The sequence below is a fragment of the Podarcis raffonei genome, chromosome 6 (genome assembly GCF_027172205.1).
Source record: "Podarcis raffonei isolate rPodRaf1 chromosome 6, rPodRaf1.pri, whole genome shotgun sequence".
In the NCBI taxonomy this organism is placed as follows: Eukaryota; Metazoa; Chordata; class Lepidosauria; order Squamata; family Lacertidae; genus Podarcis; species Podarcis raffonei.
Window position 1 is genome coordinate 65,229,709 of NC_070607.1, and position 25,990 is coordinate 65,255,698.

The window sequence follows — 25,990 nt, forward strand, 5'->3', positions numbered from 1 at the left end:
CTTTGAAAGCTATACTGATATTTTCTGGCATACAAGCTAAGGAGCAGTGGTTATCCCCAAAGTTGGGGAGATTCATTTAATCAGTGGGTGTGACTATGCTTCATGCTGAGCTTTGCTGATGTATAAGAGGAAACTGAAGTTCTGGCACTGTTCCGTTTTCTGGGACAGTACCTTTTAAATAGGTTAAAGATTTCATGCAATGATTGCACATCATTTTGATAACAGATCATTTCCTGGTGGCAATAAGCATTTGAAAGATTGTGCGTGCCCTTTTGCCAGCCAGTTTATTTGGCACATTATCCACAGAATGCCTTAGCATTTTAAACTTTGATCTCCCTTCTTTTGATAATAACTGCACCTTTTCCTTTGATGTCTCTGCAGGAGGCTTTCATGCAAAGAGGGCTCTTGTACATTATTGCCACACACACAAGGATTTCCTCGTTAGAGCACAGCAGTGTCTCTCTAGAAGGCAAACATGCTTTCTACAATTTCATATATACTTTGCATGATAGAAAAAATATTTTTTGAACGTACCAGTGTTTGCACTAATAAAGGCCTCTGTGTTCGCATTTCCTGGATCGTATTAAAAAGGCTGAAGTTCATTGGCAGAATCTTAAGAAGATGAAGGGGAGAGGAAAAACAAAGAACTGTTGGTGATATGGAATGCCCAGATCCAACCATCCACTCTGTGTCGCAACACACCTTATAATTGAATTCATATTTCAGAGTCTTACCAAAGAGTTTCAGTAATTCCTATTGATTGATTGATGGCATCCATACATTACCCAGTCAATAATATCCTCTGGAAATTTACACTATACTCTGGATGGTTATACACATCAGCTGGTGAAAAAGTTCCCATTTCCAGTAAGCATAACAGACAGCAAAATTTCCCATCTCGTGACAGTTATACTACCATTGGTGGGAACTTCCTTGCCTGACATAGCAGCACATGAACAGTACAAAGATGTTTAACAGGGAAACAAAAACTCACCCCGTCTTTTAGCAAAGTCCACGTATAGTCAATGGCACAGATGACTCCTGTTCTTCCACAGCCCGCACTAAAAGAAAAAAAGACACAAGGGATTGTTGGAGGAAGGGCAAGTACAGCTCTCATTTTCATCCAGCATCCAGCTCTCTTTTTTCCTCCAGTATTTTAATAAAAGAACATTCAACCTTCCCTGAAAATCTCTTAGGGCCCATCCACACATTTGTTTGTCCTGTGATTACTAGTACTTTGTATAAATCTATTATCACAGGCCTGAGAAAGTTTTGGGTTTTTTGTCCTGCTACTTGCCCTGGGAAAACCCGCTTTTTATTGCTGAATTGGAACAAGTGTCAATCTGCAGAAAAACCTAAGAAAATTTTGTCCTTCCCCTGAACTGGTCCTAAAATAGCTCCTGAACGGATTTTTATGTGCTTTCCCAGGAGCTGTATTGGGGGCAGATAATGTCATCCATTCAAATTGAGGTTGATATCAACCCCCAATTTATATTTCTGATCTATTTGCTGAACTCACTTAATTTCTTGCTCTGAACTAAGCGGTATGCATCTTTTAACCTCACTACAGGATTAGGTATTTTTGGACAGCAAAACTAAGAAAACATATTGACTTGGTGGAGGAAACATTACATGAAAATAATCAGAATATAGAATCCACAGAGAGGGGAGATAAAGGAGAAGATGCAAAACTAAAATGATTGTGAGCCTCCAAGATTATAGTTGAGTGTATATTTCCCTTTGAGCATTAATACAGAGATTGAGCATTCTCCCTTGGCGTAAAAAAAGAATAAATCTCTACTGCCAAATAGCCTCACCTGCAGTGTACACAGATAGGTACATCATTGTGTGCTTGATAGCAGCGCATCTCCTCTATGAGTTGAAGAATAGGGTCGATTGAGGACGGTACATCATGGTCTGGCCAGTTTTTATAATGGAAGTGGTAGACAGTTCGGCTATCCTGTAAAGGCACCAAAGGAGAAGAAGTGACTCTGATTGATCTCATCCTCATTTGAAGGTGGTGGAAGTAGTGGGTGGGTAATTTGACTGTTGTGGGTACACATGCCACTGTAGCCATTTGAGGATGCAAAGTTAGGCTGAACTGAACACCCTACATATCTGCAAAGACGCCATACCTACACCTTTCCATTGAGCATATTCAGATTGTGGCTGTTCAGATTTCCATGCCAATATCCCTATTCACAGTTCTACATGCTATGAATGCATCAGTGTGACAGATGAGTCCCATTGAACTTAATGGAGCTTAAGCATTTATACCTACGTACAAGTTGTAGACTCAAACTCTTCTTAGGCAAAGATTACTTCCTCAAGTTTCTGCTGGATGCAAGCTCCTGCAGTTATGAAGCATCGGACTCTATTGCCACCACCATAAGTGGTGTATTGTAACCACAAAAGGACTCACATAAATGGGTTGATCGGTGGCACCAGCACAGACTACTTCCCCAAGCATTCCTACCATATGTTCCCAGACTTACACTGTTATTCAGCTTCACTTTCAGAGTGCGAATCACATACTCATTTCTCCTCTCTTCGGCCTCCTATAGGAAAACAAACCAGGATGACATTTTCTGCTGGTAAACAGCAACAACTTGCATAAATCAGAATGCAGACTATGAATTAAAACAGGCCAGGGGATAAGCATGGTTATACTCACACAGGATATGCAGAAAGGGCCTGTATTGATTGGAGACTCATCCGCATCAACCCAATATCGCTCACATTTCTTCTGTTGGAAAAGAAGTAGAAGGAGACTGTGTTTATCTGTCTCTTGCCTTGTCAACTCTCATATCTTCCTTTCCCTGCCCCCACCACAAAAACTGGTTTCCAGTCAGGGAAAGTTTCAGCCACACAAGTGATGTGTCCAGCTGTTTGGCCAAGCTGGGAGCTCTCAAACACAACACTTTTTTTTTAAAAGACATTCGCAGGCTGCCTTAATTGTTTATAGAATTGGCTTGGTTTCTAAGCCCAGCCATGGGAATGTAGGAGGCTGCCTTATGCTGAGTCTGGTCATTGGTCCATCTAGTTTAGTATCATCTACACCAGCACTCCATGGTTTTAGACAGGAATCTCCTCCAGTCCTACTTGAAGATGCTGGGGATTGAATCTGGGACCTCCTGCATGCAAGGCAGATTTACCACTGAGCTATGGCCCAGTGAAGGGCACACCTTGGGCAGGATGCTCAACAACCACTGTATTCTGTGGCTTCTTGTTGAAGCAGGTGATATACTGAATGGGAGGAGGGGAATCAAAACGCTTGCAATAAGAGAACTACTGACTAGAAATACTGGGAAAAGTCCAAGGACAAGGGGCTGGTGCTAATAAAGAAACAGAAACAGGGAGCCATAAACCTATTTTTTTAATGGGAGCTTAAGGAAGATCTGGCATATACACAGCCTGGCACAACTGTGAACCCATTATGAGAAGCAATCTGCACACAGAGATAATGGGTGTATCCGTTGATAAACCATAAAGGACAACTTTAAACTGCTCAACTACGGCCCTATAAAACTTACTGAAGTCATAATTGTCTCAACAACCACTGACAAGTACAAATGACTCTAAATTTCTCTCTCCATGACTAAAAGCAGCTCTGAGGCTGAGGGCGCAATTTATACCAGGGAACAAAGCATGGAACGAAAGGTTAACCACCACCACCACCCCACTTTCCCGCCATGCCATAGCACTCATCCTGATTATAAAGGAAAATAAAAAATGTTGGGCTCTTCAGTCACGGAATTCCCACATCATAGGTTTGGTGCCAAAGTTGTATCCAGACATGTACTCTTGGTGCTTTTACCTTTTCTCCTTCATTGTCTGAATTTTAAAATTAATACAGGGTTGCGGGAGGGTGTGTGTGTTTGTGTGTGTGTGTATTTTGAGGCAAGAGTCTGAAAAAGTCAAATTCGGAATCCAAGCCAAAAGAGCAGAGCCCCCAGCTTAGCTCTTAGTCCAGAGGAATTTGGCCACCCTCCAGGTGCCCGGCTTGATTCCTTATGACCTCCCGTCTGCGACTCCCGGCAAGATCAAAGGAGGTCTCCAATCGGCGATCCTCCTCAACGTGAAAGAGAACACACCAGTCCTCCCACTCCTCTCCCAGGGAGGGGGAAAGAGACAGACAGAAATATATCTACATGTCTTTATTCCTGTCGTTCACCAGTACAGAGAAAACATGTCTGCACACTCTGCTTCCCACTGCAGAGAGAGAATAAACTCCTCCCATGTACTTCCAGTACAGGGTCATGTGCTGCTCTGAGGTAACATCCGGCTCTCAGAGCACTTTACAAACTGTGCCTGGTTCCCACGGTACAATCCAATATCACCCACATCCTGTTTACCATTCCAGCCACCTGGTGCCTGCTTCTGCATTGCTCCTTTTTCGTAACATCCTCCCCCAAAAGAATCAATGCGTGTTGCAGCAAGCAAAGCATGATCCAGAGAAGAAAACAAACAGTTGTTATACACATAACACTCCCCTGTTGTTTCAGTTCCACTCTTGGAACTCCCCGCCACTGGTTTCCCCAGTGTACCTCTCTGGTTGTCTGGTTTCCAAGGAATGAGTGCATCTGCATTACCTTGGCTAGCAACTCTCTGTTGTGTCTTTGTCTCTGACCTAGACACAGCTCCAACCTGTTCTCGGTTGTTTACAACAGCAACACATGCAACAGCTAAGTTAGCAAACTCTTTTGAGTACCTCTTGGGTGGTTGACCCTTTGTAACTCTCTCAGACCTACGTATGAGGTGCTGATCCTCTCTGCTCACTGGTCCAGTCTCAGGACTCTTTGGAGAACTAGTTCCAATGGTAAACAGTGGTTCATCCTTCAGTTGTGAAGGCCTATCTATTGTGTGAGACTTCCTCTCAATGACTGTGACAACTGAGCTCTCCGAGCTATCAGTGCCATCACTTTCATTACAGCTGTAATCAGTAAAATCATCATCATCTGAATCGTCCTCAGTGGGAAATGTGTGTACTATCACTCGCTCCTGTTCAGGAACACTCTCTAGAAATTTTGTGAGAATCACCTGACCAGATTCAGACAAAATTACTCTGTAGAGACCCTTTTCATACCCCACAAAAATGCCTCTGGCATTCTTTACTCCACCTGGAGCTTCTGTTCTCACATGAGACCCAAAAACCTTGAAATGGGCAACAGAAGGTTTTCTGTGGAACAGTTTCTCAAAAGGAGAACTTCCCAACTCTTTTGAAACCTTTCTCACTTTCGTATAACAGAACGACATTAGAGACTCGGCCCAGTACTCATGTGGCAGATGTGAACTAAGCAATTGCGCTTCCATCCCCTTTTGCAATTCTCTGTTCACCCGTACACAGACACCCCTGTTCCACGCTTCCGCTGAAACAGAAATCTTGTGTCTGATCCCCTTCTTCTGCAGGAACCTTTGGAAATCCTGTAAAAGAAAAATCTGCTTCTCATCTGTGAATAGACAATCAATGTTAGCATCATGCATACTCTTAACTTTGTCACAAAACTTCTGAAACCTCTCCAAGGCTTCCTTTGGCTTTCTCAACACATAAACCCAGACATAGTTAGAGAAATGATCCACACACACAAGATAATATATTGCATTGCCTCTAGATGGTTCTAGAGGACCAATCACATCAGCATACACCCGCTGAAATGCTCTGTTGACTCCGGTCACCTTCTTGCTCACACCTGCAAGAGAAACTAGGTTAGACACAGATGAATTACATTCCATGTAATCACTTTGTGCAAAAGTCAACAAATATAGTCCATCCTTCTGTTTGGCAGAAAGATATAACTCTCCATCTTTGTAGATCTTGCAGCTCTCAGCATCGTAGGACAGTTTCAGTCCTTTCTTTGCAATCTGCGAAACACTCAGCAGATTGAACTTCAATTCAGGAACCAAGTAAATATTGTTTATTGTCAAGTCCAGACTCTTAAGATAGACAGTCCCCACGCCGGCCGCTTCCAGCTCCTGACCATTGGCCTGTGTCACAGTGAAGCTTTGCTTCTTAAATGATGAAAAGAGTTCTTTGTGTGGAGACATATGAACGGTCGCTGCAGTGTCGATAATAAACGCGTTCCCAACATCTGGCGTGGTTCCCTTCGCCATCAAAGCCTTTGCAGGTTCCACCATAGGCTTGGTACGACCTTTGCCTGACGCCTCAGGCTTTGCTGAGCGGCCCTTCGCTCCTTTTGGCTGACGTGGCTTCTTGCAGCTCCGCTGAAGATGCCCAGCCTGTCCACAACTGTAACACTGGACAACATTCAAAGCTACAGCATCCTTTCCAGTAGCCTCATCGGTGGGGGAATTAGAACTCCGTTCCTCCCTCCCCCTGTCCTTTTCTTCCAGTGCAGCATGCCGGCTGTGTTCATCTAGAACCACGGCACTCAGGGGCACTCCCCCCTTCTTGGCATCCATGCTGAATCCAAGAGTCAGCTTTACACTCAATCTCAAGCCAGCTTTCACTTTTCAAGCCAGTAAAACTCCAAAAGTCTCTCGGCTTGTTTACTGCTTTCATACAGGCAGGCAAACTGTTGGGCTGTTTTTTCAAAACCCTTGCACAGCTGCGCAGATACACTTTCGATTTCCCAGGCTCTTTTTAGCCATTCAGTAACTGGCAGACGTTGCCTAGCAACCTGCTCAGGACGGAACTCCTTATCTAAACCACAGGAATTCCTGGTATGCAAGCTTGCTCTTTCAGAGCTGTTTTTCTTACGCAGCTTGTGAACCAGAAAATAAATCTTTCTGCGTTCATTCTCTCTTGCCCGAAATGCAGCATACCTTTTTTTCAGGCTCCGTTGCCTTGAAACACACTCCTCTCGGTGTCCAGCTGTCTGTTCTGTTTAGCCTCTGGCTGCAGGCAGACGCATTTCTTTATCTCCTTAGGTGCAGAGGATGGCAACGATTCATCGACCTCTCACCTCTCATGCAGATTCCCATAGATCAGATATCCATCGGTCTGCTACCAGTTGTCGGAATCCAAGCCAAAAGAGCAGAGCCCCCAGCTTAGCTCTTAGTCCAGAGGAATTTGGCCACCCTCCAGGTGCCCGGCTTGATTCCTTATGACCTCCCGTCTGCGACTCCCGGCAAGATCAAAGGAGGTCTCCAATCGGCGATCCTCCTCAACGTGAAGGAGAACACACCAGTCCTCCCACTCCTCTCCCAGGGAGGGGGAAAGAGACAGACAGAAATATATCTACATGTCTTTATTCCTGTCGTTCACCAGTACAGAGAAAACATGTCTGCACACTCTGCTTCCCACTGCAGAGAGAGAATAAACTCCTCCCATGTACTTCCAGTACAGGGTCATGTGCTGCTCTGAGGTAACATCCGGCTCTCAGAGCACTTTACAAACTGTGCCTGGTTCCCACGGTACAATCCAATATCACCCACATCCTGTTTACCATTCCAGCCACCTGGTGCCTGCTTCTGCATTGCTCCTTTTTCGTAACAGATCTGGCATATACACAGCCTGGCACAACTGTGAACCCATTATGAGAAGCAATCTGCACACAGAGATAATGGGTGTATCCGTTGATAAACCATAAAGGACAACTTTAAACTGCTCAACTACGGCCCTATAAAACTTACTGAAGTCATAATTGTCTCAACAACCACTGACAAGTACAAATGACTCTAAATTTCTCTCTCCATGACTAAAAGCAGCTCTGAGGCTGAGGGCGCAATTTATACCAGGGAACAAAGCATGGAACGAAAGGTTAACCACCACCACCACCCCACTTTCCCGCCATGCCATAGCACTCATCCTGATTATAAAGGAAAATAAAAAATGTTGGGCTCTTCAGTCACGGAATTCCCACATCATAGGTTTGGTGCCAAAGTTGTATCCAGACATGTACTCTTGGTGCTTTTACCTTTTCTCCTTCATTGTCTGAATTTTAAAATTAATACAGGGTTGCGGGAGGGTGTGTGTGTTTGTGTGTGTGTGTATTTTGAGGCAAGAGTCTGAAAAAGTCAAATTCCAGATCTGGGATCATTAAACAGTCTGATTTAGCTTGTACAAAAAGTAGTTCCACCAAGAAAAGACACAAGGGCACACACACAGTCCAAAGAGACTTTTAAAGATTCTGATAATTCAGAAAGGAGAATGGAATGATGGCCAGGAGAGTTAGCACTATCTTATACAGACACCACTTGAGGAAAACACAGATTCTCCTGCAATATTTTGATTATATTGACCTTTCAGGTCAAGTCCAGTTTTGGGACAGAATACAAATCATCCTTGGCTGCTCTGCCAGATGACCTTCTTTCTTTTCTTTTCTTTTTTGCAAAGTGCTCAGTTTTACTTGTGATATATTATTTGGTTTTCACTTTATCTTTATTTAGCTTTTAGGAAAATTGTTGAATGATTTTTTAAAATGCAAACCTCTTAGAGGTTTTTTTATTATATTAAGCTCTCTCTCTCTGTGTGTGTGTGTGTGTGTGTGTGTGTGTGTGTGTGTGTGTGTGTATGCGTGCTGTCCATTGGCACAGAGCTTACCTTCCCCATTTCAAATTCCATGCAAGCCATGACCACAACCTGGAGAGATCAAAATAAAAAGACACTTGAGTACCATTCAGCTACACAAATGAAATAGGAAAATTTTCAATACTGGGCACTTCCACAAGGTAGACCTCTGCCAATTTCTTTTCCTTCTCATTCCATTTTTATCATAATATGAGATAGCACGTTTCCATTCACCCCTTTGCTAGTTTTATATTTTCACTGTGTCTTCCGTTCCAAACCAGTGGACGGTGCATATCTGATAGTGCCTATTTTGTTCCTGCATAGACCCTTTTCTTTCTCCATACTCTCCACCCCCTGCTTGCTTCACCTCAGCAAGCAGCCACATCAAGAATCAAGCAGGGTGTGAATTTTGTAATTGTCCAGCAACATGCAATGTTTGGTGTACAGTTGCTCCTGCATTTGTTGCACATCTCCTGCACTTGCATGAGAGAAGTGCAATAAGCCAGCCTTTGATTCAGCAAGACAGAGAGAGAAGAAGGAAGGAAGGAGGGAGGGACGGAGGGAGGGGGGGAGTTGCTGGGACATCCCATTTCACTCCAAGGGCCTTTGATGCATCATCTGGGTTTGGTTTGGTTTTGCTTTGTTTTTTTGCAAGCTTCTCAAATGATTGTGGTATGTGTGAAATGGGAAGGTTTTTCTTTTTTCTTTATAGCTTTGGAATTTGTTCACCAAAAGAAGTCTAGCGACAAAATTCTAAACTAGGCTTACACCAGGTGTAAAGTCCCACTTTGCAACGAAGAAAAATAAAACAAATTTCCATGCCCAGCACTATTTCCATCTCCCTTCTCTTCCCACGGGGTCACTAGTTGAAGCAAAAGCACCAACTTCTGCATTGCAGTTCCTGGAGATAAAATGGCTCAGGGTTGCCTACAAGCACTAACAGTCAAACAAGCATTGAGGAGGTGTGGCAGTAGAGCACCCCCTCCAAAGAAATGCCATGTAACACATGGGGGGTGGGGGTTGAGGAACTCTTCCAAAATAGAACAGCTCCACCACACCCTTGGATTTCCCACGGCTATACCTCCCTTGACAGTACTAATCAGATTTTTTCACAATAAGGGAACAAGTGCATTAACCAGGAGGGAAATTGGGATGCATACAAGTGACACATGGTGCCATATGGCTGCCCCTGCCCTCCAGTGTGTGCATGGGACATGCAAATATGCAGCAAGTGGCTGGTGATGCCTTTGAGCAGAATTGTCACTTATAGAAAATGGCTGTGTGCAGTAGGATGGCTTAGATTTTTTTTTAAAGTAAGAACTCCTCCTTTTTATATAGCTAGAAGTCTCAAATCCTGGGAATGGAATAAGCTGTACATATTTGATTTGTTTCCCTAATTTGTATGAGCTGCAACCTTTAGTTGCTTATGTAGGATTAGTGGGTTTTGGAAAAACAAGGGATTCAATGTTTAGGCACTTTTAAACTCTACCACCTTGTCCAGAAATTATCCAGCAGCTGTTGTAGCTGTTGACTTTAGGCTCCTTCCACGGTTGCCAAGTCTCAGCATCTGCTGTTAGTGTAATGGGATGGGCTGTTGAATGTAAGCATCACCAGGGAGAGTTTATGTGAAAATGCTCACTGTACAACTGCACATGTGCATGAATGCAAAATGTTGAAAAGAAAACCCATGATAAAGCAGGCTAAAAGCAGGTTGAAACATGAGGAGCAAAGCAGAAAGCAATAGGTATGAATCAGAATACATATTTGCATATCACAATAAGTCATAACCTCATCACTAGTGAGGGAAGGAAACAAACCATGATCTCTGGCTTAGAATTATATTTGAACCAGGAATTGTGGCTTGTTTAACTCCAAACAAACCACAATCTGGCCTGGTTTGCACATCACAAAACAATGGCTTAATATACGTGCATGTGTGTCCAGACCACTTCTCCCAAGCTGATTTGTTACTGCACCACACTGAGCTAAGCCATAGTTTGGATTAGTGTACCATCTGAAACTGGGCTTGTGGCTTAGTTCTCTCCTGACTAAACACAAGCTGTAACCAAGGTCTGTAAACTCCAGACTTAGTGCAACCATCCCCTTGGCTTAATTCATTTCATGGGACTCCATCCCTCCCCTGGAAAAAGCAAGCAATGTTTGAATGTAAAACTGTAGGAGTGACTTGTAAGTAGCACTGATCTGGAGCTTACCAGGACTTTATATTCCCAAATCATCCTCCAGAAGTCAACAACAGTTGTGGGAAGGGGGCCCTGAGTAGCTATGTAAGTCTTTGGCTCATACACACCCTAAAAAGGAAATAAATAAAATACAAGTTTTTGTTAAAAAGCATCTAGGTGCAATCCACTCTGGAGTATTTTGTATTTTCCCATTATACTGTTATATGCCACCCCAATCTCTGAACAGTGTGAGATTCCAAGGCACACTGATCAGCGTCTGTGTTTCCTTTTGGAACAATGAGGCACAGCAGAGACTGTGGTGTCTTTATTATATATAATTTATTTACACATATATACAACACAAGCCTAGATGGATAGAATGCAGAGCATTCACATCCCAAGAAGGCCCTGCCCCCTCTATTGCTGCAGCTCCAGATTCTAAGATACCCCAAACATTGTGACTGACCCTCACTGCAGCATAAAACAGGCCACCCATTTTCTGCCCACCCCCCTCCAGCTTGCAAAACAGACACAGAATTCTAACTTTTTTTTAGACCCAGGAATTTTGGGGGACCTGGGCACCCAAAAACTCGTAACAATATCCTGAAATTGGTTGTGTCATTAACTTCAGAAGGACTGCTAAAAAAAAGGAGGTTGTGTGACTTCCTGCTGTTAAATGGGACAGAGAACTACTGAGAGGAGACAACTTCCTTAGAGTGCTTCCTTAGTGAGAAAGGCAGTGGAAGGAACTCACGTAGCCTAGGATTAAATTAGAAGCCCAAACGTAAGATATTTCAAAGGCCCTATAACTTTTCAAATATATTTTAATTAATTTGCCACTCCTGGGATCTCTTCAATGTGAGGAGCACTTTCTCCATTAAACCATTTGCATTCTCATATAAACCTGACTAAGGATTGTGGGTCACCAAAGCAGCAATCATGAGTGCTGTTCCAGGCATCACATAGGCCTTTCTAGTTGTCCCACAGCCACCCATTCTACTGAAATTAGGCTTGAAAGAAGCCTTCCATTGTAGCCAATAAGAGGCTTTTTTCAAGCCTAACTGCAGGATGGGGGGCAAATTATTGGAGGTTATATGCAGTTGTGGTCTGTCATTCCCATTACTGACTGATTGCATTGTGTACATGCATATATTATGTGTGTGTGTGCAGTACCCACAACAGTTTTTTCCAGTTTTTAAATGTCTCCAGGGGCTCAATGACCGCTTTAGATTATTAGCATATGCCTGTATTTTTCACTCAGCAGAGCCTACTGTCCATGCGAATCATGTGCGACAGGCCACCAAATGAGGTACTACCTTGATAAAATTGGCATTGATGTAATGAGAGTCTTTGTCAGACGTGATAAGGGAGAGCTTCACTCTGCTGTGGTCATCTATAGGGAAGAGCAAATGAAACAACTTTATATAACTGATCCTAGAACAGCAAATCCAAGTCAAGTTTCACTGTGACAGTTGCTTTGTGAGAGGTCACCCTTAAACCCTTTTGTCACCCAACTGCACAGGCACATTCCAAGCACTTTCACAAGGATGCACTTTTTTTTTAGTGCTGCTCCCCATAATATTTCCTGGCCTGAACAGAAAGAGAGAAAGAAATACGTAACTAGCAGCACAGTTCATGCTCATTTGCATCACAGAATGTTCGGGGGGGGGTTGTGCGTGACCTTAGCCTCTTCTGTGCTGCACCAACAAGGATCAAAATAGCTTGTTTTGCATTGTATTGGAGCAAAAGGTTGTTCCTGCCTAAGTATATGCACCACTGGGTATATTTCCTTCTCTGTTTCCTGCTCCCAGAGTGTTTTCATCTCCTGCCACACACCAATCCATCCCTCAACCAAGTCTATTTCCATTTCTTCCACAGAATATCTATATTTGATATTAAATTAAATGGTGTTGATAAATTGTATCTAATAAACTTGGGGTTGGGTCCAAATATCTTCTCACCCAAATGAAAGGCTCTTCTACTCATGAATGGGTCAAGTAGCTGATTCAAACATACACAGCTGCAACCCCATGCAGCCCTCAGAAGTGGAGTTTTGAGAGGCTGCTATGGGAAGGAGGATTTTTGGATCCAAGCCTTTGAAAGCCAGGTTTTGTTTAAGTGTGCTGCATCCAATGCTGCAGTTCTGTTCATACAACAGACTTCTGTGCCTGTCATGGAACTTCCTCTTCTGTTCCTCTGCAGCTCTCAAAATCAACTCCAAAGTATTGGAGGACATACACACACACACACACACACAGAGAGAGAGAGAGAGAGAGAGAGAAAGAGAGCGAGCAGATTTTGAGAGAGCATAGTGGAAAGAGAGGAAATGGAAGTCCCATTGTGTGAGAGGAGCTCTGCTTCCACAGTACTGGATACAACTCAGTATATCCAAGAACATTTTCATCTGGCAAAAGGTCACAAGCCACTCTGATCCCCATTTTATTCCTTCACAGGAAGCATCTACTCATGTGAGCAGCTTTAATGCCCAGGAGTTTGGAGAACTCAAGTTGCAGCTTCCAGAATGGCAAAATATAACTTATGTATCGCCAAAGTTGTTACGGCTGAGATCTCAGAGAGGAGTCTATGTTGTTTAATTAAGGGAAGAACTGCAAATTATTTCAGCAAACATATTTGCCAGCTACTGATAATGCAGGGGTGGTGAGTGGACAGTGAATGTGCTTGACTCTTCCTTGATCTGCCAGTGACAATAGTACCAAACAACCCCTCCCCAGCTGTTCCACAGTGAGGAGGGGGAGAGAGGAACTAGATGAAGAATTGTGGGAGGAGAAGGATTAAGCCAACTGATGTTCCCCTCTAAATGTTCCCTACCTCTGTAATAGCATTACAAGTAAAATATGAGGTTAGGAAACTGTGTCAGCTAAGTAGTGGGTAAAGGTAAAGGGACCCGTGACCATTAGGTCCAGTCATGACCAACTCTGGGGTTGCGGCGCTCATCTCGCTTTATTGGCCGAGGGAGCCGGCGTACAGCTTCCACATCATGTGGCCAGCATGACTAAGCCGCTTCTGGCTAACCAGAGCAGCGCACGGAAATGCCGTTTACCTTCCTACCAGAGTGGTACCTATTTATCTACTTGCACTTTGACGTGCTTTCAAACTGCTAGGTTGGCAGGAGCAGGGACTGAGCAATGGGAGCTCACCCCGTCGCGGGGATTTGAACCACCGACCTTCTGATCGGCAAGTCCTAGGCTCTGTGGTTTAACCCACAGCTCCACCCACGTTCCTAACTAGTGGGTAGTTGTACCCTGATCAGACGACAATCACAAGTGAATGAAACAGTAAAGAAAGAGAGGAAAAAGGAATGACTGACCTAAGAAGTCTATCAGCATGCAAAGGTGAACATGAGTCATGGAACCTATACATATTAAGAGCCTTTTTCAGAGAATGGGTATTGTTTTTTGTGGTCAGAATGTGTCAAGGTGACACATTTGTTATGCTCAATGTACATAACCATCACTAAGGTATTATATCCAAACCAAGGAAATAGCATTTTCCCAGTTCTCAGAATGAAAACATTCAGTTGCTGGGGAAAAGAGATTTCAACCCAGCTAGTGCTTCCATAATTGCTGCTTTGACTAATGTCTCACAGGCACCCACTGATTAATCCCTGTGATATCTCCCCTCCTCTAGCTATTGCTATTGACAGGAAGGTAAACAAGTGTTCTTTTAAAAGCCCTTCTAAACTTGTTTGATCATTTTTCTAAGATGTATCAGAAAACATGTATCCTTGTACCAACCTGTTGATGTGTATTGAGTGTGAACCATATACTCATTCTTATTTGCACCCCACTGTGCATTTGTGTGGTGTGTGTGAATAGCATGTTTGCATACAACTTGCCTTGGGTCCAAAGGCAAGTTAATGAAAGGAAAGTTCATGAAAGGAAAGATTCCTCTCCCTATACACACCCCAAAAAGTCTCTGAAGTTTATCTCCTGAACAATATAGGAAAAGACATAATGGGCTGCTGAGAAGGGGGAAATTGCCCTCAACATGATAGAACCTGTTACTCTTCTCCGCCTCCCACCCCTGAAGACCTCACTAGAACAAACACTTTACCTGAGATGCAGAGAGGCAATAATGTCCTTAGGTTAATTTAGGATCCAAGCTGTATACATGATATTAATTATAACAAGCACAGGGGCTATTCACACTCCAAGGCTGTGTACACACTCTACATTTTAAAGCACATTCTTTCCTTCAAAGAATTCTGACCACTGACATTTGTTAAGAGTTGCTGGGAACTGGAACTTTGAGAGGGGTAAACTACAGGGCTTTGGGGGAAATAATGTGCTTTAAAAGTAGAGGGTGTACACATCCCAAATACACATCACCTCATTCATACAGTGGCTGGAAAGATTAAAAACTACAGTGATAAATATTTAATTCCTAGCTTACATGGCAAGATGTCCTTATACCGGTTCTTGCTGATATTTTCCGGCTGCTCAGATGTAGCCGTTGGGTAGATTTTGTCAGCTCTGTAGGTTGCCGATTGCCTTTTCAGTTTCTGTTGTTAAATCATAAAGAGAGATTACAAAGAACATATAGACAGTGTCACAGGCCTGCATCTCCCATTATTTCCTGACTAGCCTCTCTTGAGACAACCACACAGAGAACCAAACAGTCGTCATTACTTTGCAGTGTGAGGCTTCTGAGAAGTGGAAAGTTTGTGAACCAAGCAGGAACCATGCACAGCTCAGGCACATATGTTTCTGATGTGGCTTCATAGAAAAATATTCGCTCCGCAGGCGTTGCACAGGTGTAATGTGGTGGAATAATACACTCTTCAGACACATGTGGAAAATATGAAAATGCTTCTATTGACAAAAGAGAAGAAGCTCAACTATAGCTCTGTTGCTACATTTTCCCCACAGAAATACAGGTCCATTCTTCCTGCTTTTGAATTGTCTGGAAACCCAATTCCCATGACACAATAAAATAATCTTTTGTCATGGTTGTTATTGTCATATACCACCCTGGGATCCTCTTCGATGAAGAGCAGCTTAGAAGTTCTTTAAACAAAACAAGCAAATATATACATAAAACAGAGTTCTGAGGATTTAAAAAATCTGAGGTGGCAGGAATATTAGTAGAATTGGAGTACAGGAAACTGCCTTATATGGAGTCAGACCATTGGTTCATCTTGCTCAGTATTGTCTAGGCTGACATGCAATGGCTCTCCGGATTTTAGACTAGCTTCTCTCCCAGCCATACCTGGAGAGACCTTCAGCATCCAAATCAGATGCTCTACCACTGAGCTAAATTTAGCCAATTTTGGCACAATTTGGCAATCCTCAAAGCGTTTTATAATTGCCACTGGTTTCCCATCTCATCCTGACCACTGTTACAGAGAGTGAGGAACTACGGTGTGTGATGGTAACTGGCATAGTGTCTATTTACATACATTTTATTTATGGTTTTCAGCTGCTTTACCTTGTCCTGCTCTCTACCACTTTCCATAATATTGCCCAGCACAACAACCAATCCAAAAAAAGTTAACATTTCATAACAAATCATGACACAAAACATCTGTTCAGTGCAAAACTCAGGGCTGGAAACCAAGCCTTATGAGGAGCGGTTGAGGGAGTTGAGTATGTTTAGCCTGGAGAAGAGGAGACTAAGAGGAGATATGAAAGCCATCTTCAAATATTTAAAGGGCTGTCACATGGAAGATGGAGCAAGCTTGTTTTCTCTTGCTCCAAAAGTTAGGACTCAATCCAGTGGCTTCAAGTTATAAGAAAGGAGATTCCGACTAGGCATCAGGAATAACTTTCTGATAGTAAGAGCTGATCGACAGTGGAATGGACTGCCTTGGGAGGTTGTGGACTCTCCTTCTGGCTAGCACTATTAGACAACATCGTGAGATTCACAGAGCAGTTCATAATTCAGTTGAACATAAGTTAGTTTTATTTGCGGAAGATATACTTTTGTTCATTTTGGAACCTCAGACTAGCATACTCATCTTGATCCAAATGACAGGCGTTTTTGGTAAAATATCAGGTTATTCTGTTAATTGGTTCAAATCAGAATTGATGCCAATAGGTCAAAATATATTTATACACTCATTCAAGAAATATCAATTTTGCCCCCCCAATCTATTTAATATCTAGGTATGTTAGTATCAAGAGATATAATACAGTTAGTTACATTTAATATGAATAAATTAATAAAAGAGTTTTCTTCAGATAGGTTGAAGTCATTGAAGCTTACCCTTTGGGGAAGGGTGAATGCTCTCAAAATGAATATTATTCCCAGATTCATTTATATCCTGAGAAGACTCCCAGTTTCTACATCAGGATCAAAGGTAAATTCATTATTTAGGAAATGCCTTTGGAGCTCAGCAACACCAAGAATATCCTTGCAGAGAATGCAGCTACAAATTAAAGGAGGCGGTTTCAGGAGCCCAAATTTGGAATTATATCACTATGCTTGCCTACTGGCAAGTACTAAATATTGGAATCTCATTGTGGCCTTAATCTTCCGATGTGGGCAATCCTAGAATATATGTACATAGCACCTTTGCTTGGTTAGAAACTACAGTGGTACCTTGGAAGTCGAACGGAATCCTTTTCAGAAGTCCGTTTGACTTCCAAAATGTTTGGAAACCAAGGCGCAGTTTCCGATTGGCTGCAGGAAGCCAATTTTTAAATTTTCCATTTTTTAATTATTTTAACTGTTTGTTGTTGTTTTTTATCTTGTTGTCACTTCGAGACTTTTTGCATAAAGCAACTAACCAACATAAAAATAATAATGCACCTGCACAGCTTTGTTAACATCCATGGGGGAATTGTTTTCTCAATATTTATTTCTCTTCCAGAACAGTATACACTTTCCTAGTTATTCATGAAATTAATCATAGCTCCGTCATTGCCCAACCTTATATTAGTAATAAAAGCTGTTAATAATTTCCATATATCGCTATTCCATTTTTCTACAGATTGCATGCTTCCATGTTCTTTCTTTCTTTCTTTCTTTCTTTCTTTCTTTCAGTCAGCATTCTAGCAACTGCTATAAGATTGCTAACTGATATCCTGTGTTTCTTCTTTTACACCACTTCACAAATTGTTTAGCAGTTCTACCTGTGGAATTAGCATATCTCTAATTATCTATAATATGACTTTTAAAATGCCTTTCCATAAACCTTTTGTAAGTATGAAGAAAACCATAATCTTTACAATTACATCTCCAACATTTACACAAGGAAGCAGCGTACATTTTTCTTTATTGCTGCAGTGATGTTACATGCCTGCCAGAAAACTTTAGAGGAATTTTCTTTAACAACCATTTCTCTTCAAATTGCAGCCCCTGCGACACAAACATATTTCCCCTGCAAGATAGGCAGTGCTTGAAGAGTTATGTTATCACACTGTTTTTCATGAGATCAGAAAACCATCTCACTTCTGAACACCGGCATCAGGACTGCTCTCTGTAATTCTCCTTCCCATTGTCTCATACAGCCACACTATACAAGGGCTGCACAGCCACCAATATACTACAAAAGTCATTTATCCAAATTTATATGTATGCGTTTGCATTTATATTGTTCAAAAGAGTTAAAATCCTAGCCACTCTACGGTCTCATTGCGACATAAAAATAAATTATTTAAGTGCAAATACCAGGACCAAACTGGTGAATAATCTTGCACCTTATGACTCTCCTTGCTTGTTCCATAGCCATGACTATCTCCATGTTCCCTGGCTTCACACACACACACACAGAGAGAGAGAGAGAGAGAGAGAGAGAGAGAGAGCGCTCTTACTTTTGGCCAGGGGTTCCAACTTGGATAAAATATGGGGGAGCACAGGTAAGTCCTGCCCCACATAATCGATTACAAGGCACGGTGCATGCACACTATTTGGATGGCAGTGCCCATCAATTTTGCAGGACCCGGCCCCCTCTGTTATTTTATAGCGGGGGTGCAAGAACCTCAGTTTACATACAAGATGTTTTATTAGTTGTTGAACTGCTTTTAGAAATTCATATGAAAAAAGGGGCACATTTAAAAAAATAAAAAAATAAGCAAATCAATGGAGCAGGAGGGGAAGAGAATCGCCAGTCATGCAGATAGAATCTACATGTGTACAGCTTCAACAAAATTCACAGCTTTCAACTGACAAGTTAACAGTGGACAAGAGCACAACGCACAAGATAAATATAATGCACACTCCCAACACACCTTAGCCCCTGTGCCCACGATCCATTGCCACCTATTACAGGATTGTCCCATATTTCAGTGTAAAACGCTATGTCCTGTATTGAAGCAGTTCTGTCCTATATTTCAGGTCTCCTCCTCCTCCTCCTCCTCCTCCTCCTCCTCCTTGTCTGTCTGTCTGTCTGTCCCCAAATGCATGTATTTGAGGGATCCTCTCCAAATGCATGTATTTGAAATGGTGTGAAAGGTCATGTATTTAAGCTTTGGGTAGCCAAGCACAGACAGACTTACAAATTTGTGTGTGTGTGTGTGTCAAATTCCAGAGGGGCATGTTGTTAGGCTGCAATAGATTGTAATGGATTGCTCTGTAGTCACTTCAGCATCAGATGAAACAAGAAAGAGCCCCCCTCAACTGCTCTCCCCACCCCACCCTGTCCTATATTTTGCCAGAGCCAAGGTGGCAACTCTCATCCATAGCAACAGGGAAGTTGCAGAAATATAACTACTATATTTGTCCAGGAGGTGATGGCCTGTGTGTTACATTTGCCATAGGAAAGTAATTCAAGATAATGCTACCAAAATGCAGAATGAAGAGCTGTGGGTGGGGGAACAGATGAGTCAGAAAGTCATTGCAAAACAGTTCAGCAACCCCCACTATGAGAATCATTGAATCACAAAGCTGGAAGAGATGCAAAGGTCATCTGGCCCAACTCCTCAATTGAGACAGAAGCCTTTCGACCCAAACATTCCTAAGAGATTAGCCTAGATTCATTCCATGGGACCCTCATTGCAAGATTCATAGGTCTAAATTAGTATAAGGCAGCTCCCTGTGTTCCTATGGTGTACTGTTGCTTTAATATATGGAAACTGTCCTGGAATTTGATAGTGAAATGTGGTGGGTGGGTGTATAAATGCATTTCTCCCCCAGTCTTAATGGTGTCCAAAACCTATCATTCCTGCATCATACAGTCAAAATGGGTTGAGACAAAACTATTTTAAAAATGACCAAGTGAATGAAATCCTAACTGGCAGGATAGTAGCTCTGAAGTTGTTGAAGTCTGGATGATCCATGTCACATTTACCATAGAAATGAAATGGTGGAGGAACTGCCTGAGCTGATCTTATCCTTGGGCTCTTCCCACTCTCAATAAACAGAATGAATTCTAATAGCTGCTCATTTTGGCATCTCAAGGGGCTCAAAATTCAACAGGTTCTAGGATAGGGAGGGTGGTGAGCCCATTCTGATGCTCTGCTAACCTCTACCCCTCTGTCCCTGTGAATCTGTCAATAACACTCAACAAGGGAAGAAAGGGAAGCATCACTGGCTTGGATCAACAGGCTGATTGTGTATCAAAGGTCTATCACACAGATGATGGAGCAAATTTATTTTCTTTTGCTCCAGAAGATAGGAGCATTGAACCCAATGGTTTCAAATTTCAATAAAAAAGAGATTTCTGCTAAACATTTGGAAGGACTTCTTGATGGCATTGAGCTGTTTGACAATGGAACTGACGGCGTCAGAAGATGGTGGCTTCTCCTTCATTAGATGCTTTAAAGCAGAGGCTGGATAGCCATCTATCAGGATGATGTAATGATGGATTTCCTGCACTGGCAGGGGAACTGGTTTAGATGAACTCTGAATTCCCTTTCAACTCTGATTCTGTTACTGCAAGGCCTAAGCAACGGAAGTTGCTTTTAATGCCAGGCCTCAAGAAGGGAACATTTGAAGCAAGAGTGTGTGTGCCTCTCAGCATTACCTTGCCATTGAGTAAGCTTCACACATATGACATTAGGGGGATGTGTCCTACTTTATAGAGGACAGTCCTCTATTTCATAGTCTAGTTTAAAGAAAAAGAACCACATAAAGTAAGAGGAGGGGTCCTGAAGTTGCCCATCAACATTTAGTTATCTGGACCACCAACCAAGCAGGCACACAGGTCATCTGATCACAGTCTTCCCCATCAAGGTGAAAAGCACTGTATTTCTTTTTAATTTATAATAATAATTTCTAAATTTGTGTCTCTGTATAGCACATGCAAATCTTTTTTCAAACTGATGTCACTCTTTATTCATGAATCGTAAGTAGTCACCCTAAAAGACAGAGTTCCCAGGAGGAAGAAGTGCTATCTTTGCCGATTAATCACTGCCAACATTCACTAATGCAGGGGTATTGAGTATTGTGCTGTGTGGAATAATTCAGGTTTTCTCGTGGCTGTGTGAATGGACTCACTCTTTCCTAGCAGAAAAGGAAATGAGGGAAGAGCTTGGAATTTCCTCCCACTATAAAACTGGGGCAGGTCTTAGGTGGGGTGGTAGATGCTGTCCTGTTGCCAGTGTAAGATTCAGCTGTAGTCCAGTCAACTTCTGAATATGGAAAGAGGGCACCATCTTGTCCTTCACATCAAGCATCAAAATTTCTTTGGGTAGCCTTGCTCCCCTTTCATTCCAGTTGCCTGTACACCCTCAGCCCCACAGGACTTCATGCCTTGGCGGAGGGAGGGGGGAAAGTTGTATCACACAAGAAGCTCTGTGGGCATTTTCACAAGCAATGCTAAGAATGCTTTTCAGTCTGGAATGAGTCACTTGTGAATGTTATTGATATGCATGCTCCAGGATTTCAAGGGCAAGTCCTGTCTCATGAACCTGTTAGAGTTATTTGAGAGAGTCAACAAGCATATAGACAGAGGTGGTCAAACTGATACAGTGTACTTAGGCTTTCAAAAAAAGCTTTTAACAAAGTACCTCACCAAAGGTTCTTGAGTAAACTTTGCAGTAATGGAATACAAAGAGAGGTCAAGAGTTAGGGGTGAGCTTTGTGGTGGCCAAGTTTGCTGATGACATGAAATGGTTCAGGGTCATTAAAAAAAGAGAGATTGTGAATAACTCCAAAAGGACCACTGTAAACAGAGGGCTTGCCCAGAATTCCCTTTGTACCATGTTTTTCAGGCACAGGCATTTCCCACAGAAAACCACCATTGCCATTTGTTCTGATTCAGCAGTAAAACATGGGTTTTCCCAGGGAAAAGCAGGACACACACACAAAAAAGTCCACTTTTTCTATGCAATTAATATAGAAAAGATTTTCTCCCTCTCATAACATTAGAACTTGTGGACATCGAATGAAGCTGAATATTTGGAAGAATCAAGACAGGAAAAATAAAGTTATTATCTGTGCAGGGCATAGGTTCGATACAATACGATACGATAATCTTTATTGTCATTGTCCCACACAGAACAACGAAATTGAAAAAAATCTACACCAGACATTCAAAAACCAACAAGCCTGCTATCCCAGCCTGGTTAACCCCCTAAAAACTCTGATACCCCATAATTAAATACAATATACTCCCACAGAGACTACCTTACACTGCTTTTAAAACCAAAATCGCATTTGGATAAAAACTGTTTCTCAGGCGGCTAGTCCTAGTCTTTATAACCCTGTACCTTCTTCGAGAAGGCAGAAGCTGAAAGAGATCATTTCCGGGGTGCGTACTATCCTGCACTATCTCTGCAGCTTTCTTATGACACCTGGAAGCATAGATTTGATCCAAGGTGGGAAGAGTGCACCCAATTAGGTAAAGTCACTTCTCCAGGAGACAGTGATGGCCACCAACTTTGGTGGCTTTAAAGAAGATTAGGGAAATTCAGAGTGGACAAAGCTATCAATGGCTACTAGCCACGCTGGCTAAGTTCTACCTCTGCTGTTGCTGGGAATTGCAGGTCAGCAGAGTCCTATTGTACTCATGTCCTGCTTGTGGACATCCCACAGGGATCTGGTCTGCTGCTGTGAGAACAGGTTGTTGGACTAGATGGGCCATTGGTGTGATCCAGCAGGTTTGGTGTGTGGGTGTACAGAATAAAACTGCTTTAAATTGGACTGGCATTCTAGGCAATACAGATTTTTCATCTGCATTAAAAGTGAGAAATACAATCTTCTCCCCCAAAAAACACAAACACAAAAATGAAGAAAATCACTATTCTTAAACACTTTTTTTCACTGATACCCCATGTAGGCTTCATAAAATACTGGGTTGTACTAGAGTGAGCGTCTTTCAGTCTGGCACTCTAGCGTGAGGACTCATGCCAGAGCACCGGACCATAAAACGGGACATATCCAGACACTTGGGGGGTATGCAATGTATCCTGCAACCCACCAAACACTTCCAGGTGGCTGTACGTCCATTGCAGGGCACAACCGTGGGGGACAAGCTGTCCTTCAAATAAATAATGCCTGCCACCTTTCTTTCTTTCTTTCTTTCTTTCTTTCTTTCTTTCTTTCTTTCTTTCTTTCTTTCAACAAAACACATATATTGCTTGTTTGTAACAAAACCTCTAAGCAGTAAAAAAATACCAGTTTTAAAAACCATTTGTAGTCTTCTCATGGGAGGCCTCTGATAAGCCTTGATGGGTCAGACTAAAGGCCTGTCTGCCTATCTTCCCAAATATCTATGGGAAGCCCCTGCTGCCAACACTTGTGGCAGTGAATTTCATAGTTTAACGAAATCCAGAAGCCTCACTCCCTGACACTCTTCCCCCCCCCTCCAGTTTTAGCCAAATCATGCTTCCGCCACTCTGGGTAGCCTTCTAAACATAGATTCTAAAGATAGGACTGACTTTTGATGTTGGCAACATGGGGTACCTTGCCCACACCCCAGATGGAGGTCCGCTATGCGTTCCCCAGAGTACCCTGCTCTGCTCCACCTCCTTACTGTTCCTGCAGTTCACCTGCCCTCTTCAAGAACACAAGCAAGGAGGAGTAATTTCCAGAGAGGTAGCTACATTAATTCGTTGTAGCAAACCAACGAAGAGTTATGACACCTTAAAGGCTGTCATATCATGGCATAATATTTCATGGACTGCAGTCCCCCTTCATCAGATACATGATCCTAAATTGGCAAGCATATATGCGCATGATTTGGGGAAATGGGGACATACTGAGGTCAGAGGGATATAAAATGGAAAAAGAATACAGACTCTGACAATTCTATTAAAAGCTAATGCATAATATAATGACCATTAAGAAAGCATTGGATGTCTTAGCATTGGACAGAGGAGGCAGATTGGCAGACTTTGCTCCTGCCCTCTCCTCCTGGGCAGTGGTGCACATTTGGCTCAAAGGGAATGGAGGTGGAAGCATTTTGCCCAAGGGCCCCCCAAACATGGTGTCAACACTGGCTATGTGACCATCACAAAGGCGAAAGGGCCAGGATCCCCACTAGCCCCCATTGGCCACCTGTAATCCAAACACTCTTTTTATCTCCCCGTGTTAGTAGGAAATTAGCAGCAAATGATTTTGCAATCAAGCCAAAAGCGATAGTAATGCAGTCTCACAAGAAGAAACAGGAAGGACCTAGTTTTGAAACGGTAAAGCACGTAAGAGCCAAACAGTTAAATACTTTTGCACCTTCGCTCCTTCAATGCTGCTTCAACGGTGCAGCTAATTGTTTACAAGCTAGAAGACTCAACAATTGTTAAGCCGCACATTTTCCACAGTAGCTGAAGGCTTCCCCTTAGAATGAATTCAGACTGAGAAATATCGCTGCTGTTTACTTACCAAAAATTCTTTAGTGAACTCCTCTTTGTTGAGCTTTCTGCTTTGGGCTGTTTCCAGATTTTGCGTGATAATTTCTCTTTGATCCATTCTGTAAAACCAGGTGAAGCTGAACTGTTAGAGATAAAGATGGACATGACAAGGTCATGCTTCAGTGGAAACTACAACGAGGGGGGGGAAGTTCCTGTCGAAGTCTGTGGTTTACTTACTTCATCACAAGACCTAAAGGAAATTAGTATGTGTGTAGCACCCACTGTGGGGAAATTAAAGAATTATTCCACGCTGGGCCCTAGTGCCTCCCTTTACAAGAATGAAATAATACATCGTTTTTCAAAGAGAAAAGGCATTCTGCTTTGCTTGCATTGATTCTGCTGGACTTGCCGCTCAGATTAGATTCTTGAGAACCAGGTCATCCTTGGTCTGAAGCAATTTCCACTTGATGAACTGGAAAAATCTCCCTATAAAAATCAGCTCCAGAAAAGCTGCATCTGATCCCTGATAGAGGCCACCAAAGGGATCAGTGTTCATTACCAAGGCTCTCTTCAATCACCACTTTGAAATATCTCTGTGTAGATAAGCAGCCTTCTCATTCATCCATCTCCCCCTGGAGAGGTGGCTTAACTTCTAAATGCATTAGTCATGCCTCAGCCCTAAACTTTGCCGGAAAACTCCAAAACATTCAGTCATCGCCGCCCTTTCACACGGCCTGGGATGAACTTTGTGAAGCCACGTCAGAATCAGACATTTATGTTAGAATGTTGAAGTTACACAGGGGTCAATGAATAAGAGACTAGCCAGTTCCTGGAATGCATGCTGTCTGAGTGACTGTGCTGTGAACATCCATACACTGTCCAGAATATCTTTAGTCAATCACTGCTTTTGGAAAACTAACTAAAAACAGAATCCTGGTTATCCTTCCTACTTAACTCACAAAAATACTATGCAAGAAATGCAGAGCTTTTCTGCCAAAGGGGAACATGGCCCCCAGCTGTTTATTGGCTTCCATATGTGGATGACTAATAATTGTGATTTCCCATGTGCTGTGGAGAAAATCAGATAGTCAAAATAGAATCTAAATAAGGCAAAGTTTATTCCTCTCCAATTTGGCTTTCACCACAAGGGGTTTTGACGGAAGAAAGCACATATCAACCCAACACCATTCGCTATTGATTAGAAATGATCCCAAGCATCAGCACTGAGTTCAAATTTTCATATTAAAATGGGAAACAACATCTCACCTATAGCTGGACAATACTGAAATTCCAATAACATTCTTGTCAGCAGAGAATTTAACAAACCAAATATTTTGAATTCACCCGATGAAGGGCCAAAATACAAACTGGCCCTTTGTTTTAACATAAAGAATGCCCTTCCAGTTCACATGAGAAACAATATTATCAGCCACAACAGTAAGCAGATCCACACCATACATTTAAAGCACCATACATTCAATGCACATTCAAACCACATGACTTTCCCCCAAAGAATCCTGGAAGCTAGGGCTGAGGTAGAAATTTGATTCAGGTAGCATTTAAAGGTGAATCTATTCAGTTGCACTTTTTGAAACAATATGAGAACCAAAACACAGCCATCTTTTGAAAGTCATAGTTACCTGGATTTT

General features: G+C 42.4%; 1 protein-coding gene across 2 annotated transcripts in view; it reads right to left on the bottom strand.

The window, feature by feature from the left end:
• Positions 1–24,959, bottom strand: part of PTPN22 (protein tyrosine phosphatase non-receptor type 22) — a 41,688-nt gene extending 16,729 nt beyond the window's left edge. For both annotated transcript variants that reach the window (XM_053393531.1, XM_053393532.1), the window contains exons 1-11: positions 24,579–24,959; positions 24,373–24,483; positions 15,064–15,172; positions 11,967–12,043; positions 10,684–10,779; positions 8,504–8,542; positions 2,675–2,746; positions 2,496–2,558; positions 1,818–1,960; positions 995–1,061; positions 535–612 (exon numbers count right to left, since the gene is read on the bottom strand). In XM_053393531.1, coding sequence (XP_053249506.1) covers positions 535–612; positions 995–1,061; positions 1,818–1,960; positions 2,496–2,558; positions 2,675–2,746; positions 8,504–8,542; positions 10,684–10,779; positions 11,967–12,043; positions 15,064–15,172; positions 24,373–24,459 — 831 coding nt within the window. In that variant the 5' untranslated portion in view covers positions 24,460–24,483; positions 24,579–24,959. The remainder of the gene's footprint in view (positions 1–534; positions 613–994; positions 1,062–1,817; positions 1,961–2,495; positions 2,559–2,674; positions 2,747–8,503; positions 8,543–10,683; positions 10,780–11,966; positions 12,044–15,063; positions 15,173–24,372; positions 24,484–24,578) is intronic.
• Between the last annotated feature and the right edge of the window lie 1,031 nt (positions 24,960–25,990).